General features: G+C 58.1%; 1 protein-coding gene across 30 annotated transcripts in view; it reads right to left on the bottom strand.

The window, feature by feature from the left end:
- NCOR2 (nuclear receptor corepressor 2) overlaps positions 1–16,935 on the bottom strand; it is a 208,226-nt gene that overhangs the window by 91,675 nt on the left and 99,616 nt on the right. For 26 of the 30 annotated variants that reach the window (XM_046025443.1, XM_046025472.1, XM_046025471.1 and 23 more), the window contains 3 exons: positions 7,974–8,040; positions 1,720–1,892; positions 685–778 (listed from right to left, as the gene is read on the bottom strand). In XM_046025443.1, coding sequence (XP_045881399.1) covers positions 685–778; positions 1,720–1,892; positions 7,974–8,040 — 334 coding nt within the window. The remainder of the gene's footprint in view (positions 1–684; positions 779–1,719; positions 1,893–7,973; positions 8,041–16,935) is intronic. The other 4 variants (XM_046025469.1, XM_046025468.1, XM_046025454.1 and 1 more) reach the window with 1 other exon arrangement.

A 16,935-nucleotide genomic window follows, 5' to 3' on the forward strand; every position in this document is an offset into this window, starting at 1 on the left:
GTCGGGAACAAGCAGGTCAAGCAGGTCCAACGCTTAACCTTCGAGACCCAGGACGGACTCTGGGCAAATGCCCCCTCTGCTTCCCGATTGTCCCTGGGCCCCCAGACCACCACCAGGGTCACCCTGGCTGCGTTCTGGCCGTCTAGGCATCCCAGAGGGGCCCAAGGGAACAAAGAGAGTGCACTCGCGCTACGGGCCACGGGTCCTGCGAGAAGGCCGCCAGCCTGGTGGACAATCGGTGTGCGGGGAACTGTCCATCTGCCCCCAGTCTGGGCACCAAGGAGCTGACCTAGAAAGCAGGTCTCAGGCACCCCTGCCTCTGGCCTCAGGCTGGGCTCAGCCAATGGGAGGCACTGGGAGATGACAGGAGGGGCCGAGAGCAGCCAGTTTCCTCCCCACTGGGGCACCAGGCTGCAGCCAAGCCTGTGATCGGCCCCGGGGCCGAGTCCTGCCAGATGGCCACTGCCAGGCAACACCCCTTTCTCTGCTGGTCCTTTAGGCTTGGAGACAGGTGACAGCCACTGCCCCCGGGCCTCAATAGCCTGTGCTGGTTCTGCCCACACTTCAGGGACAAGCCCCTTGATTTCAACCATCAGGGTAAATTCTGCTTCCTGCCAGGACGCTCCTGTGGGTTGTGGACAGAGGGGAGTGAAGCCGAGGCCAGAGTCAAGGCCGTGTTCTTACCTCCTGCTCCGAGAGGCCATCAATGATCTCAGACACCTCGTGCTCGCTGCGAGCGGCCGACATGGAGAGCCCGCTGCCCCGCTGGCCCACCCTGCTGGAGACCAAAGGGACACACTCAGGACCGGCCCCTCGGCAGCTGGGACTCCAGCACCACAGCAGAGACCAAACCCACAACTTCCCCATAAGTAGAGTGTAGGCGGCAGGGAGGAAGGTGTAAAGGGGCCAGGCCTCTCATACCCACAGGGACCGCCCCAGGCTGTGGGGTCCAGGCAACAGCACGGAGGCCCCGCCCTGACCCAGGAATGCCGCAGGGGCTCCATCCCATCGTCTCTCCTAAGATGCCCCCCAAAGCCCAGCCCTACATATCCCTGTTGAAATCCCAGCCCCACCTCTTCAGGACCTGTGCCTCAGTTTCCTCCCTGTAACAGGGGGACAGTATGGCCCCCCGGCTGCCAGAGCTGGGAGGGGACACTCAGTGAGATGCGGACTGTGAGCGTCCAGGAAAGAACGGAAGCGCTATCATCGCTGCTCGTCGCCCGTCGCCCTATCCACATAGGAACAAAACCGCAGCTACGCATCCCCAGGCGCCTACTGTGTACCGGGCGCGCCTACACCGCATCTCACACAGTCCTCCAGACTACCGCGGGAGACCAGCGTCCCGATCTGGCTTCTAAGCCAGCAGGAGGCCCTCTCGCCTCCGACCCACCCCCAGGATCTCCGGCTGCCTTCAGGGACCACACAGGCCGTGGAAACGAACGAAGCTCCCATGGCACATGGGAAAGAGAGCTCGCTCCACCGAAACAGATCTGAGTTTCAAAGAAGCATGAAGGCCACGCAGGCTCTGAGCGAGTCATGCACGGACCTCACGCGGCCCCGGGTCGCGGGCGGGAGACCCTGCTGCGCTCTCGCTCTCCGTGTCACAGCAGCTGTGGCTCTTCTGCTGTCTCGGGTCCCCGGGGCGACGTGGAGGAACGGCAGTGGTGGGCGGGGTGGGCGGGGTGGGGGGGAGGCGGTCAGGCCCCGGCCCCGGCTCACCTCTGCATGCGCTCCTGCAGCTCGCGCTGCTTGCGGATCTCAGGGAACTGCTTCTCGTAGTACTCGCGCACCTTGCTCTCCTTGGCCCGCCGCCGGGGATTGCTCTCGATGCGCTCCACCTTCCTCTCCCAGGCCTCCATGAGCTGGTCATAGCGCTGGCAGAACTTCTGTTCCTGGGGGAGAATGGCACAGGGAGCACCAATCAGCGGGTCATCCTCCATCCGGACGCCCGGCCCTGTGCCCCCACCCCGCGCTCCCCGCCCACTCTGGACAGACGCGCACGTGGTCACACGGGCAGGCGCCGATGCAGACGCACGCAGTGACAGAGACCTGGGCAGAGCCGGGTCCCAAGAAAACCCGCAGGCTTCCTCAGGGGCCTGGCTGCCTCCTTCCCTGGGAGATGCCACCTGCCAGGCCTCGTTCTAGAAATGTCTCATCCCGTGCAGGAGCCACCGGCCACGTGACCAAGTCCAAATTCCACTAACATCCAGCAACACTTAAAATCCAGACCCTGGTACCCCCAGACACATTTTCTTGGGCACCACAGCTACGTGCGGGAAGGGCGACCATCCGGAGTGGACAGCGCACACACACAGAGCACTTCCGTCATGGAAGGAAGTTATGTTAGACGGCGAGGCTCTGGGGTGTCTGTCAGCTTGGCGACAGCCGCCTAGAAAGCATCCCCTTCCTGAAAACCTCCTCACTCCCTGGCCTCGGGCCCCGCCATGCTCCCAGACGCAGGGAGTCTAGGTGAAGTCCCGAGGAGCCTCTGCCACCTCTCCTGGACAAGGAAGTCCCCCTCCACGTCTAACCACAGTGCCACCTGCTGTTTACCCCCCACCCAGCCAGGAGCATAGCTGCCTGGCTTCCACATCTCCAAGGTGACCTGGACCTCGAGCAGGTGGGGAGCAAAAAGCCGCCCATAAGACCCCGATCTCCCGTCTCTAACAGCTGTGCTGGACAGATGGCATGGTCTGGGAGTCTCGCTTGAACGCCCTCCCGATGCTTCAGCACAATCAGAAAACCCCTCTCTCGTCCTCGTGATCAGACACCCCTCCCCATCCTGCATTTCAGCCTGACTAAGGCAACCTATGACCTTGGTCTTCAGCAAACCCAGCAGGGCAGCGATCCCTAAGGGAGGTCAGGCCAGCTTTGACAGGGAGCAGAACTTGACCCCAGCTCCCTGGGGCTCCACATGTATGTGGGCTGCTCTAAGAACCTGCTAGAGATCGGGATGCAGTTTCAGCAGCAGACAAGAGCCACGCCGTTCACGGCTCTGTGGTGTAGACAGTCCCCCACTGGGCACCCGGGACTGGGGCAAGGGATATCCAACCTGTCACCATCACACCATGAGACCCGTCCTTCCCCCACAGCCCCTGCCGGCGAGGTTGCAGTCTGATGTACAAGAGTGAGAAAATGTGTCAGATGCGAGGATGGGGAGAAAAGTTCACAAAACCAGCAGAGAAAATAAGTTACTGGAGAAGATACGCAGGACCCGTGTCTACTATGCTGGGCGCCTGGGAACATCTCGTTGGAGGACAAAGCCTTCCCCAGGGAGCAGGACCACTCAGCAGGGCTTCCCTGAGGCGGACCCACTGACCAGGGGAGGACGCAAACCCCACATCACGCTCACCCTGGAGATACGAGGGCAGAGCTAAGCCCGTGTGTGGGTGCTGGGAGCAAGTGTCTGCAAAGGGTGAGGAGCAGAGCCTCCATGTTCCTGCCACCACGGTCCATCTTTGGAGCAGATGGCGTCCCCACCTCTTGCATGCCCGCAGCCAGGGATCACCCTCACCAGCTCCGCCCCCACCCCGACACGGGCTGAACGTTCCTGAGCCCCACGTCCAGCACAGAGCGGAGTCCTTCCTGCGGGCAGACCCACCCAGACCCCTCCCGGGCCATGACTACCACCCGTCATCCAGGTGGGACTCAGAGCCCGGCAGGTCAGCCCCCTGCCTGGCATCACTTGGTGCAGAAGCAGGGGCCAGGATCCCAGCAGATGTGGCCGACAGGGACTGACGACGTCTAATGCACCTGCTCGCCCCTTGCTGCGGGCACTTTTGGTGTCATACCCGAGAGTCCACGGCCGAACCCAAGGTCACGAAGCGTCACCGCTGTGTTTCTCCCGAGGAACGTTATGGTTTCAGTTCTTGCATTCAGGCCTTCGACTGACTCTGAGCTGGTGTCTGCGTCAGCTCCGGGAGGTGGCGGTCCCGGCGCACTCTGGGCATGTGGGGACCTGCCGTCCCAGCACCATTTGCTCAGGAGACCAGGCTTTCTCTCCGAGTGGATTCGGATCCGGCCTCTTGTGAAAGACCCTGGCTACAGGTGTGAGGGCTTATTCCAGGCTCCTCCCATCTGTCCCATGGGGCTCTGGGTTGGTCCTTACCACCACCACGCTGCTCTCGTTGCTATGACTTTGTGAGCCGTTCTGAGTCCAACACACATGGCTGTTCTCTTTCCATCCCACAGTGACCGCAGGCCCACTGCATGCCCGGTGTCACCCCGAGCACGCCGTGTCCTGCCCCTCACTCGGTGATGCCATGAGGTGGGTGGAAATCCCTCACGGAACAGAGGAGGGACCCGAGGGCTGAAGTCGAATGACCTGCCCCAGGTGCCCAGCAGCGCCGAGATTTGAAACCCTCCTGTCCTGCCGGGCACAGCATGGGAGGCGAGGGGAGACAGGGCTCCCTTAACATTGGGGAAGGCGGTCTCAGACCAAGAGATGGGAGGGAAGGAGGCTGGTGTCAGAGAAGGGCAGCGGGAGCCAGCTGGCAAGGGGAGCCAGCCTCTGCGGTCACCTCCCGATCCGCAGGGAGGGCTCCTGCAGCCACCCTGCAGGGCTCAGCTGGACGGGGCTCGCAGAACCTGCAGAGAGCTCTCAGCATGGGCCATCCTGAGCCCCGGGGCTCCAGGCCTCCCCTGCTGCGTGTTCATGAGGGAGGAGGGAGACAGGCGGCAACTCTGCCCGACCCCGGCCTACCCGGTGCTCAGGCTGCAGAAGCAAGTCAGGGATGCTGGGGCAGGTCTGGGAAAAGCCCCGGCGCGGAAAGAGGGGAAACTCAGGAGGTGCGGGGGATGGCAGAGGGTGAGCAAATCTTCCGCTGGCGCTAAGAGTGTGTAAATGACAGGGTGGGTGAGGACAAGCCCGGGAACGTGGAAAGGCAGACTATGCTAAAAACAAGCCAGTGCCCACTGTGGTGGGCTGGAAGGTGACGCCCAATCTGTAGATTATTTAACCAAGCACCTGAGATGAGGTCGTCCTGGATTAGGGGGAGCTCTGAGCCATGCAGTCACGTGCTACGTGAGAACAGAGATGGGGAGATGGCCCTGTGCATACAGAGGCTGAGACCAGAGTGATGCGGCCACCGCACAGGGATGCCGGGGCCCTGGGGAGCTGGGAGAGGCAGCCGAGATCCACCCTATGGACTCTGGTGGGAGCACCCTTGCCCACACCTTGACTTTGGACTTCTGGTCTCAGGAGCCATCAGAGAATTCATTTCTCTTGTCTTCAGCGGCTTGGCTTGTGGTCATGTACAGCAGCCTCAGGAAACACGGACCCCATCCTCCGTGCTGGGCACACCTCCTGGCTGACCCTCCCTGCAAGTCCCCCACGGCCGTCACACACACCCCCTTCACCAAGCATTGCTCTCAACCCTCCCGCAGCAAGCATGTGTCTCAAACTCCCTGTCCCCGGCCCCATTTCGAAGAGGAGAAGTAAGGCCAGGGGCGAGACAGCGCTCCCCAGATCATACTCTGTAGGCCGTGAACCTGAGCTCCTGTATCCACAGCACAGCCTTACCCACACCCCCACCCCCAAGTCTGGCTTCCCAGGGGGCTGGGCTCAGCTTCCCAGGGAAGGGCAGGGTAGCCCAGGAGGTTCATGTTCATGTCCCTTTGGGGGCAAAGCCTTGGCCCTCTGGGCAAGGCAGGAGGGCAGGCAGCGTGGACAGCTGACCCGTGATCCCCGGAACCTCTAAGGAGTGGGACTCCCCAGTTTGAGGGGGTGCTGGCACATGGCAGGGGGAGGCCATACAGATCTGAGGTCGGGGGGGGCATTTGGACCAAGACCCTCCCCCCCATCCTTCCTGCATCAGGGGCTCTGGGCTCATTACATTAGAACAAGAATTTCAAATGCCCTCCCGCTACAGCTTCGCGAAGGACCTCTCTTAAGATGGGCTCAGCCTGGCCTCAGAGACAACCTGAAGTTCTTATTAGTCTGCAGTTCCTCTATCTTTAAATAAGCCCACATTCCCTCCACCCTCTCAAGGGACCCCCAAGTGACTACACGGATCCTTCTAAAATGTATATTAGAGTTTCTTCCTCCTGCCCAAAATGAACCTCATCCCCAGACATGGCCACGGAGGACATGAACGTGGCCGAGGCTGGGAGATCGCAGGGAATGGCTGCTCGTTCCTCGCTGTGGCGATGACGGCACTTCCTGTCCTCTCAGGAGACGGGTGCAGGGCCATTAGGGAGAAGGGTTCAAAGTGCCTGCACCTACTTCCTACCAGTTCGACGACAGCAATGTTCATACTTGCATGGGAACACACACAGGTGCGCGCACACACACACACACACACACCCTCAGCAAAGAAGTGTGAGCCGTGACCGATTCTACACAGTGGGAATATAGGTGTTAACTATATTCTCTCCTGTTTGACTGAATATTCTCGTAACAAAGACCTCACATTGTTTACTGAGAACACACTTAAAAGAATAAATTAAGAGTCCCACAGCATTTGAAACAAAAGTCGAATGCTCCATCCCGGTTGGAGGCAAATGTACGTAAATGATCATGATCTGGCTCCCATCCCATTCACGTCAACTGCGACCCCCAACCCAGGCACGGCACTCCAGACTTGCCTACTACATTCTATGCCGTCCTACCCAAGCTAGTTCCAATCACAGGCCCTTTGCACTTGCTATGCCCTCTGCCTGATACTCCAAATTTCCATGCAGCTGGTCCTTCCTACTTCTGTACTGAGTTCACTGCTCAGGACATGCAGGGTGTCCCTCCACACAGCACTTCTCACTGTGTCTCCTCTGCTCAGCCACTGTACCAGGCTCATAGCAGGTCCTGGCTGTGTATTGAGCTCAATGAATAAGATGCGATGCCCGCTTTCAAGAGCCCCATCCACTCCACCTCTGGTCACCATCCAGTCAGTCCAGGAGTCTGAGGACGTTGAGAAAGGAAAGGCAAGAAGCCCACCACTTCTCACCCCATGGACCTCTGGGGTCTGAGTGCCACCCGCCAGCTTCCCAGCCACCCAGTGTCTGTGCCAGAAGTGTCTCCTCTCTTCCGGGACCCAAGTGAGGTCTGGGGCTGGAGCAGGGTGGGTTCAGCGGGACCAGGCCTTCAAATGGTCCAATCAGAGCTTTGGGGAGGTGTTCCAGGACGGATACCCTCCCTCTGGCTCTATGAGACTCAGATCTGCCGCAGGAATTCAGGTCCCACAGAGAAACCTATCAATGTGCTGACATACAGAGCTGAAAAAAAAACTGCCTAAAAAGGAAGGTAAAAAGGATCAAACCACTCCTGAACGCCACCCGAAGGACCTTTCCAGCCACAAATTCCTGTACTGCTTCAGCTCATTGGAGCCGGCCCTTCCCTAACAGTGGAAAGAGTCTAATGACTGACTTCCCCTCCCTCACGGGGCCCTCCCCCTCCCCGCCCCCACAGTGAATCAGCCACCCTGACCCCCAGCTGCACGGGTTCCCTCACACACTCTCTCTCTCCGCCTTGGGCCCGTTTCCCAGATGAGAGCCCAGAGCGCACTGCCTGACGCACGAGTCGCACCCCTGGCGCAGCCGCTGCCACTGGAGCCAGCGAGGGGCCTCCCTGCATGCGGGGAAACCTCATCTCTTGAGGGAGCTCCCCGCAGCCACTGCCAGCGCACAGCCCGCTCCAGCCTCGCCTCTTCCCACAAACCTCTCTCTTCTGGCCTGGAAAGCCCACGGGTCCCGCTTGCTCTCCCTTCCCAGGCTGGAAAAGGAGCGGCAGAATTCCAGGCCCCAGGCGTCCCGGGGCAGCTGAGCCCCGAGCCCCGGCTTCACCAAAGCAGCTGCCACCCCTTCCCGTTTGCCCTGCTGACCCTGGCCTTTCTCCGCGGCCTGGACGTGCAGCAGAGACAGCCGCAGGCCAGGAGGTCCCGTGGGCACGGCCTGAAGTGGCCCGGACGGCCTGGACTCCCCAGGAAGCCTGGCCCAGGGGAGCAGCCTGGGTGGGGGGGGGCCCTCCAGTGACGGCTTACCCATTGTTTCCGAGCGTGGTTCCTCCTCTTGAAGTATAAGATTAGCTTCTTCCGCATCGCCTGGTTTCTAAGCAGGAGGAAAAGAGCACATGGGGCAGGTCAGTAACACAGGGTTTCAGACAGCCTGTCCTTCACTGAGCTGCTTCCTGACAGCAAGACCTAAGCTGACCGCACTGGCTCTCAGGGAGCTAAGAGATGCCCGTAGCTCCCCAGAGGGAGCCATGAACGGCCAATGTGTGTCCCTCCTCTCCCCCAATGAGGGGCCCTCACCCACATTCAGACTGAGTGAGCACGGTGTACAGAAGAGGGGCTCCCGGGGAGGGAAGGTGTCGGGGCTTCCCACCCTCCCCAAGCTGCCGTCCACACATGTCCAGGAGCCCTTCTGGAAAACCAGCCACAGAGAAACATCCACAGGCTGAGACCAGGAACGTGGGCCAGACAAACCAAGACCCTGAGCGCGGTGGCCACCCAGAGACAGGTGTCCGCCGGCCGGCTCCAACCAGACTGTACACAATGGCCTCCGGGCACCTCAGACCTGTGCCAGGCAGAGGTCCCCTAAGTAGGGCAGCATGGGTGGGTAGCGGCTAGCAAGGCGGGACCCCTCAGGTCTCCTTTCCCTCAGCCCCTCCCCACGGCCTCCACACACAAGTGAGTGCTACAGCTGATACCTGGGTGGGCCTGGGGGCGTCAGGCTGGCCTCAGAAGCCTGGGGAGACCCAGAAGTTACTCACCCCAACCCAGGTGTGCAGTGGCACCCAGCATCTCTGGGGAGGGGTGCTCCGACTTCCTCATGGTCTCAGTAGTGTCCAAACCCCACAAGAAGCTAAAAACCCATACCCCAACCAGCCTCTCAGAGTTTTCAGGGGCCACCTAGGACCCTAACCTCGGGAGGTGGTGGGAGTCCAGGCCCTAATGGACAGGCAAAGCTCCCCTGCGCACGCCTCACGGGGGCTAAAGGAGTTGGAAAAACCCGAAACAGGCATCCCATCGATGGTCACTCTCTTCGGCCTCCTGGCCCCCGCAGACAGATGCCACCACCTCGGAAGGCCCCACTGCCAGGCCCAGCCGTCCTTAGGTCTGCCACCACACCACTGTCCCCGGTGAACAAGCGTCTCCGGACCCCCAGTGACCTCCAGCAGGAGGTCGGCATCCTCACTACATGATCTCAAGCCCAAGGACACTAAGAGGCCAGCACGGTCCCTCTTAATTAGGAGGGAAAGGCCACAGTGAAAGTGTGGGCAGCATCCCCTCTCTGGAGCCCCCCACAGACCCCAGCCCTGTCCACTCTCTGCCTCCCGACAAGGATACACCCTGCAATTTCCAGGACTGGGGGGGAGGGAATCCCTGCCTCCCAGGGTCATTCTGGCCTCGAGTTAGCCGGGGCCTCCCCACCGACATCAGCCTCCCCTGTCCTGTCCCCGACAGGGTGTGCACTGGGGTCCTCAGTCACACAGGCTGAGACAACAACACTTCGTTCCATGACGACGCGTTTCAGCAACTTCAGAGGGCCTCCCGGCCTCAACACCCCCTTCTGAAAAGGGGACACAGTGACATCATGTGTTCGTGTCCTCGGTTATTCGGCAGCTGTTTACTAAGCACCTAAGTGCAGGCACTCTTCTAGGCTTTGGGGACAGAGCCTTGAGCAGAGCTCCCGGCCCTCGTGGAGGTGATGCTTAGAGGGGTCCCACAGACAATCAGCAAGGTCATCCAGATAATCCCGGATTCAGAGACTCGAACAAGGTGGTGGGCTAGTGCCTGGGCAGGGGGTGGGGGTGGGGTGTAGCTATTTTGGATGCAGTGGTGCAGAAAGTCTCAGAGAGGGCCCTGAACAAGATCCGGATCAGCAGAAGGACCCAGCAGTGGAGAGAAGCGCAGGGAAGGGCACTCCAGGCAGAGGACTGCGAGTTCAAAGGCCTGGGGGTCAGAACACTCCGAGTCCTTGAAGGACACACAGAAGGCCCGCGTGGTTGGAGAGCAGTGGGCAAGAGCAGGGAGGCAGGAGGGAGGAGAGGCGCAAGGCTGGCAGGGCCGGCTGCACGGGGCCTTGGTCTGGGGAGAGCGAGGGGTCTGGGCTTTTAAAAGGACGGACGGAGCTGAGAAGGCGGAGAAGCAAGGACAGCCCAGGGCAGCGAGCCCGGAAGCTCTGAGGTCTCATTCCTCACATGCTTCTCCAACAAGAAAGCCATTTCTCTCTGGAGGGGTGGCAGATCCCAGAGCTGGGGCAGGAATACACAAGGAGAACCCAGAGCACCTTTAAGGAAAGAGGGGCTAGAAAGAAGAAAGAAAAAAATTAAAAGATCAAAGGGATGCAAGACCTAGCCTGAGCTGAGCTGGGGACTGCCGAAGCCAGAAGGACCTGAGCACCAAAAGGCATCCCAGCGCTGGACTGTGAGCCAAAGACCAGAATAAACATCCACGAGTCTGCGCAGATAGAAATAAATGACTGAATAAAGGAATAAGGAAGAAAGAGCAAATGTGCTATACAGAATTCCAATTAATAAGCGTACCATGAAGGTGGGGGATGGAAACCCCCCACAGGAACACCCCAGCCCGAGCTGCTTCAGGCAGACCCACGTGGGAACCGCACAAGACTCGGTCACACGTGGAGGAAAAACAGGACATGTACGTCGCGTCGAAGTCTCTTCCCCCAAATGGTCACTAGGCATTTGTGACTCGTGGCCACAAATTCCGTGATGTTTCCCCTGCAGGGGATGCAGGCCGGATCCGTGACGTGCTCCTAAAGCCTGGAGCGCAGCAGGGCAAGACAGCCAGCCTTGCAGCTGACGGGAACCGGAGGGGAGGGCGGCTCCTCTCCTCTGTGGGGCTCTTCCCCCAAATCCATGCCCGGCCCCTTCGTGAGAAAGCACCAGGCAAACCCACACCGAGGGCATTCTAATCCCTGACTGCAACTCTTCAAAAGGGTCAGGAACATCGAGGGAAGACGGGGACAAAGTGCAAAACGGGAACCGGCCATCAGACCCCGGACCAGAAAACAGACCTAAGTGGAAAAACTAGAAAAATCCACAGAAAGTCTCTGGGTTGGTGCAGAGCACTGCCACTGGTCACTCAGTTCTGAGGAGAGCAGCCTCACTTCCGTAAAATGTTCCTATTAGGGGACCCCGGGTAGAGGATATACAGGAAATTCTCTGTATTATCTTGGCCACTCTTCTGTAAATCCGGCTTAAAAAAAAAGATTTTATTTATTTATTTGGACAGAAGGGGAGAGCGCATGAGCGGGGGGTGGGGGGGGAGCAGAGGGAGAGACAGAATCTCAAGCAGACTCCGCACTGGGCAGGGAGCCCGACACGGAATCCGATCTCATGACCCTGAGACCATGACCTGAGCAGAAATCGAGAGTCGGACGCTTAACCGACTGAGCCCCCCCCCCCCCCGGTGGCCCTAAATCTAGCAATTTTTAAATAAATTTAAAAACCGAAACAGGGTCATGATCTGTGTTGAAATGCCATAGTGAGACCAAATCCAGCAACTTTAGAACGTGCGGGGGGTTCCATGATGCTGGGAGTCCCAAACCTCCCCCATTCCTCAGAAAACAAACCGATTTGGAAACCGGGTCTTCACAGAGGTCATCGAGCTAGCATGCAGTTAAGAGGAGGGCTTCCTTATACAAAGGTGAAACGTGGACGTGGAGGGGGACACACAGTCAGGATGACACGAGGAGACCGCAGAGTGTCTACAAGTCAAGGGACGCCCGGGAAGCCAGCCAAAAGCAGAAGCTGGGAAAGGCACGGGAGCCTCCTTCCCCGGAGGGCCCCGGCTCCCTTTCAGGCCCGACTGCTGGCCTCCAGGGCTGGGACAGGCTAAGCCGCTGCGGTCTCCAGCCACTCGCTTTGGGGTAAACTGAGCTGGTGGACCCTGGGACAGCCGCGGCGAGGACACAGTCTCATGGGGTCCCCGTGACTCCCGCAGTCCCCGCTGGGCAGCAGTTCTCCCCGGCGGATCGGACTTTCCTTCCAAAGCAAGCACTGTGCCTGGTGCCCAGAGGCAGCCACGGACTGCCAAAGAGGACAAATGTCAAGTCGGCAGGTTGCAAACGGGCACAGTCCACCCGGCGGAGGCCGCCCGTGAGAGCACTGTGTTTGGACGGCCGTGCTTTCTAAAAAGTCTGAAGTCGCTGCCAGTATAGAAAACCAGAAGCTGTTGCATAAAAAGCTGAACGTAAAGCTTCTCTGAAAAGATCAGGCAGTCTGGCACAGCACCTCACAGCCACAGGCTGGGGACTGAGGCCGGACCACCCCTTTACAAGGACGATGAGCTCACCATTCACCACAGTCCCCCCAACTCCCTACTACCTCCGGCCAGCCCTTCCCCACCCTACCTTTCCCTCTCGGCCCCGTGGGCATGCGTCTAGTCGCAATCCCCTAGACATCTGGCTTAGGTGTCCACTTGTTCAACATTCTTCTGGCCAACATTTTTGGAGTGTTTATTTTGTCCCAAGAAATGTTTTGGTACCGGAGATGCAAATAGCTTACAGGAGACAAATCTTTTCTGCTGTGATCTTTTTTCTGGCAAAAACGGAACACAGTCTCTAATAAGAGGGCTCTAGAAGGGCTGGCAAACCAGCAGCATGATCAGCTTGCCAACAGAGGCATTTATAGGGGATCCAGAGGAAAGCTCTCATCTCCGGGAGAAGTCAAAGTTTATAAAACCACAACCTGTGAGGAAACCCAAGCCTCGTCATCTGGTGCTGGACCTGGAAGGAGGCACAAAAAGGAGGAGGGAGCGATAAGGGGCTAGAGACTGTGGACGTCCAAGGAGAGTCTGGCCAGGCCCTGGGACCTACAAGGTTCGAAAACAGGGCAATCAGGGGAGGCTTCCTGGAAGAAAAGGGCTTCGAGCTGAGGCTCAGGAGAAGCAGAGCAATAGGGTGGGCAGAGGGAAATGAGAGCACTGAGTTCCAGGGGAGTGAGGAGGATGGTGGATTTAGAGGACGTGAGGAGAGGCTTTCAGGGAGAGCCAAATCCCCAACGGCTGGGGAAGAGTAGAAGGAGGAAGCCTGCCTGAGCGCGACCCTGAGCACCTCGAGAAGGGCCCATCTGAGCTGATGGTCTGCAACCCACATATGGACTAACCAAGTGACTTGCCTGGGGTCACCAGGCTAGCAAGAGCCAGGCCCAGACTGGAGACCCAGGAGAGATAATAGGGTGGGTGTGCAGACGTGTTGGCCTAGGAGTTTGGCTGGATGACCCTAGCGAGGTTCCTTAACATCCCTGAACCTCGAGAGCAAGACCACAAAAACCTGCCACAGCAACCTGGGTCCCTGCGGCCCTTTCTACCCGCACAGCTCCAGGGCTGACAGCTCCAGTCAGACAACCCCCAAGGGAGGCAGGAGGAAGGAAGACATCGGACATCAAGACAAGAAAAGCAGGGACAGAGAGAATCCCGGGAACCAGCAGGCTTCCAGGCCCCGGGAGCAAAAGGAACAAGGCCAGTGCCTGGCTTGGGACACCAGAGGGGGTGTAGCAGGGAAAGGGTCAGCCACGGCAGAGCACACAGGAGCGGGATCTGTCCCCGGGCACCAACCCCAGACCCATTCAGGGAACGGCAGGTCCCGCACCAGTCCCTCCTCGGAGTGCCCGTTTAGTCCACCTGGGGTTGCCCTGGCCCCTTCCCCTGCTCCCCAGAGCCTGAGATGTGGGGCTGACATCCCAAGCAGCCGCCCCCACACCTCCCCACGATGCAGGTGGCGGAGGGAGAGCAGCAGAGGTGGGTACAGGTAACTTGGACACGTCTGAAATTGCCAGTGCAGCAGGAAGTCAAGCGTGAAATTAACTTTGTGCAGCCCCAGCGCACGCACATGGGGACATTAAAGTGACAGGGCAAGGTCCCTGGGGAGGGGATAACCTCCCACCTGGCCCAGTGACAGGAGCAGGAGGGAGGGGGACAGAATGGGCTGCAGGGGGACAGGGCCCCGCCATGCAGCCCGATCTCTCACCGTCCTTACCAAGCTGTCACCAGATCACAGTGTCAGGCCCCATCCGCTCCTGTGTCTCCAGCGCCCGCAACAGGGCCTAGCACACAGCGAGCGCTCAGTAGATGTTTGTTGGATGAACAAAGGACAAGAACACACGGACAAGAGAGCGAGAAGAAGAGAAACCAGAGACTGCTTCCCACGTGCCTGACACTGAACTCGGCACGTCAGAGACGGTTAACTCGTGGACTCCTCAGCCGCCGTCAGAGCCAGGAACTACTCTTATTCCTGCCTGACAGATAAGGAAACCGAGGCACAGAGAATAAGCGGCTAGCCACAGGGACAAATGCTCATGCCCTCACTAGCCCCTCAACACCAGCATCCACCTCGGGTTTCACTGTCCCCACAGCTGCCCCGGCCCCTGACCTTTTCAGCCACGGGACTTCCCTTCCACACCACACCCCTGACCGCTCGCACAGCACCCGGGCCCACCGCTGCTTGCCTGGATGGCTATGGCCACCTCCGCCAAGGTCTCTCAACCACTAGTCCTTTCTCTCCGCAGCCACCAGAGCGAGCTTTGAAAGCAAAAACTCAACACCTCACTTCCCGGCGTAAACCTCATCAGGCCTCCCTTCACACATAAATAATATGACCCGAACTCCTCCTCAGCTCTGGGTGATCCACCTGGCACCTTCCCTCCCACACCTACTCAAGGGGCCATGCTGGCCTCCTCTGTGATCTCACCAGCTCAGTCCAGCCCCAGGGCCTTTGCACTGCCTGTTCCACTTGCCAGGGAGGCCCAAACAGCCAGCTGCCGCTCAGCCCCCAAAAGCCCCCCATGCGGTCAGGTCCAGCCCTGATCCCTTGGCTGAAGCCACCCTCCTTTTCTCTCCCACCACATCTGCCACTGCATAGCATTCTCTCTCTCTCTCTCTCTTTTTTTTAAAGATTTTATTTATTTATTTGACAGATACAGATCCTAAGTAGGCAGAGAGGCAGGCAGAGAGAGAGGAGGAAGCGGGCTTTCGCTGTGCAGAAACATGGGGCTCGATCCCAGGACCCTGAGATCATGACCCGAGCTGAAAGCAGAGGCCTTAACCTGCTGAGCCACCCAGAGGCCCCAGGATTCTCTGTTTTTTAATGAGAGAGAGAGTGCAAGCTGTGGGACGGAGGGCTGGAGAGGAAGAAAGAGAATCTTAAGCAGGTTCCGACCCCGGCACAGAGCCTGACACAGGGCTCAATCTCATGACCCTGAGACCAGGACCAGGTGCCCCTGCAACACATTCTTTAAAGTGAACGACTGCACTAATTTATGGATGACCGCACTGAGATAAAAAATACAGAGCTCACTGGGCTTTTCGTGGGAAACTAGGAACAAGATAAAAATTTTAAGGACAGATCAGTTCAAATAATTTGCTTGCAGGTAGATATATTTTTCTAACATAGAATTCACCACTTATGTAAGATATCTTAAAATTATTCATCTATGTTTTAAACTTCAACGTGTCCCTCTGTGATTTGGATTTCAAACACAATTCACCCAGGAGTTACCTATTTAGTGAGAATGTGCTCTAGGAGACCTTTCTGATGAAGACTGGGCAGGGGGAGGAGGGTATGTACAAAAACAGGGCACTGGTTTCGGCAAGTTTAGAGCTTTATTTGACTTAAACAGAAGTGGCAGTGTCTTATCTGTGAAGACTATTCGTGTGGACACCTTTTTCCTCTCTTGTTTGGATTTTACAGCTGTTTTTACAAAAGGAAATCACCCACATTATTCAGCTTCAAATATTACTCACTTTTTAGTGAACAAGGCGTGTGTGATTTCAGTACAATGACATTCCTACAGAAATTGTTACGCCGAAAGGGAAAACGCGACTGGGTGTATCAGAGACCAGACAGCTCAGACAGCTGGGTGAGCACAGCGCTTTTCATCATCTTCTTGTTTATTTAACTCACTTCCTGTCTCCACTGCTAGATAAAGCTTGATGAAACATGGCCCTTTGGTTTGCTCACAGCTGAATCCCCAAGTCCTGTGGCACACAGTAGGTGTTCAATAAATGCGTGTAGAGCGAATAAATGAATGAATGAGGGCGTGCTTCCGGCCGCCAGGCTCGGATGAAAACACCCGAGCCGTGGCCCCAGGGAAGGCGGGTCCCAGGAAGCTGAGAAGAGACGGTTGAGTCAAGGCGGACTTGGTGCCTGGGCAGCAGACACACCCACAAGGCCACACAAGACACAGGCCACAGCAGACACGGAACCCTAGTGCTATCCCAGTGCCCCCCCACCAACAGAGGCCACTCTGCAGACCCAGCCATCCACAGGTAGACAGTGGCTCGCCAGCAGCCTCAGGTAAGTCCGCCCTAGCAGGTGCTCCCGAGCCCACACAGGCCAACGACCTCACCGGCAACGAGAGATTTTCTAGGTTGCTCTGTCAGTCCCTGGGAGCTGCAAGGGGGTGGCCACTTTGGTCACCAGAGCTTGGACCACTCATGCAAGTCCAGAAACTACAAAAGAAGGAACTTCCCTGTCAACCAGTCCAACACCAGCAGATATTCAAAAACTACTGTGAAGTTTGCATGCCTCCAGGGGTGGGGAGCTCACTACTACAATGTACACCCTGTAAATCCACCCCAGGGAAGCTCGGACAATCAGTCCGGGCTGGACTGCCCACTGGACAAGCTAAGTACTGCCCTCTGAGGTCACACAAAGACGCCTGCACCCTCTCCCCATGACGAACCTTGAACAGTTCAAACCCATCCCAAATAGTCTGCCTCTAATCTAGCACCACCAAGCGCCCACAGATGCATGTTCCTGGGGCAAGGTCTGCAGCTTCTTTTACCTTTTGGGCTCCTGGATAACAGCATGAGGTATTATCCCCTCCTCAGCCAAGGAGGCTATGCTCCCATTAATGCATTCTTTCCCCTCCCCCAAAGCCAGCCCTCTTCTGGTAGCCACATCTCCAGCACCACCCTCCCAGCTTGAAGACAGGAAGCCACCAGCCTAGAGCACAATCCTCTTGCCCCGTTATGCCAG

Source organism: Meles meles, chromosome 12, assembly GCF_922984935.1.
Source record: "Meles meles chromosome 12, mMelMel3.1 paternal haplotype, whole genome shotgun sequence".
NCBI lineage: Eukaryota > Metazoa > Chordata > Mammalia > Carnivora > Mustelidae > Meles > Meles meles.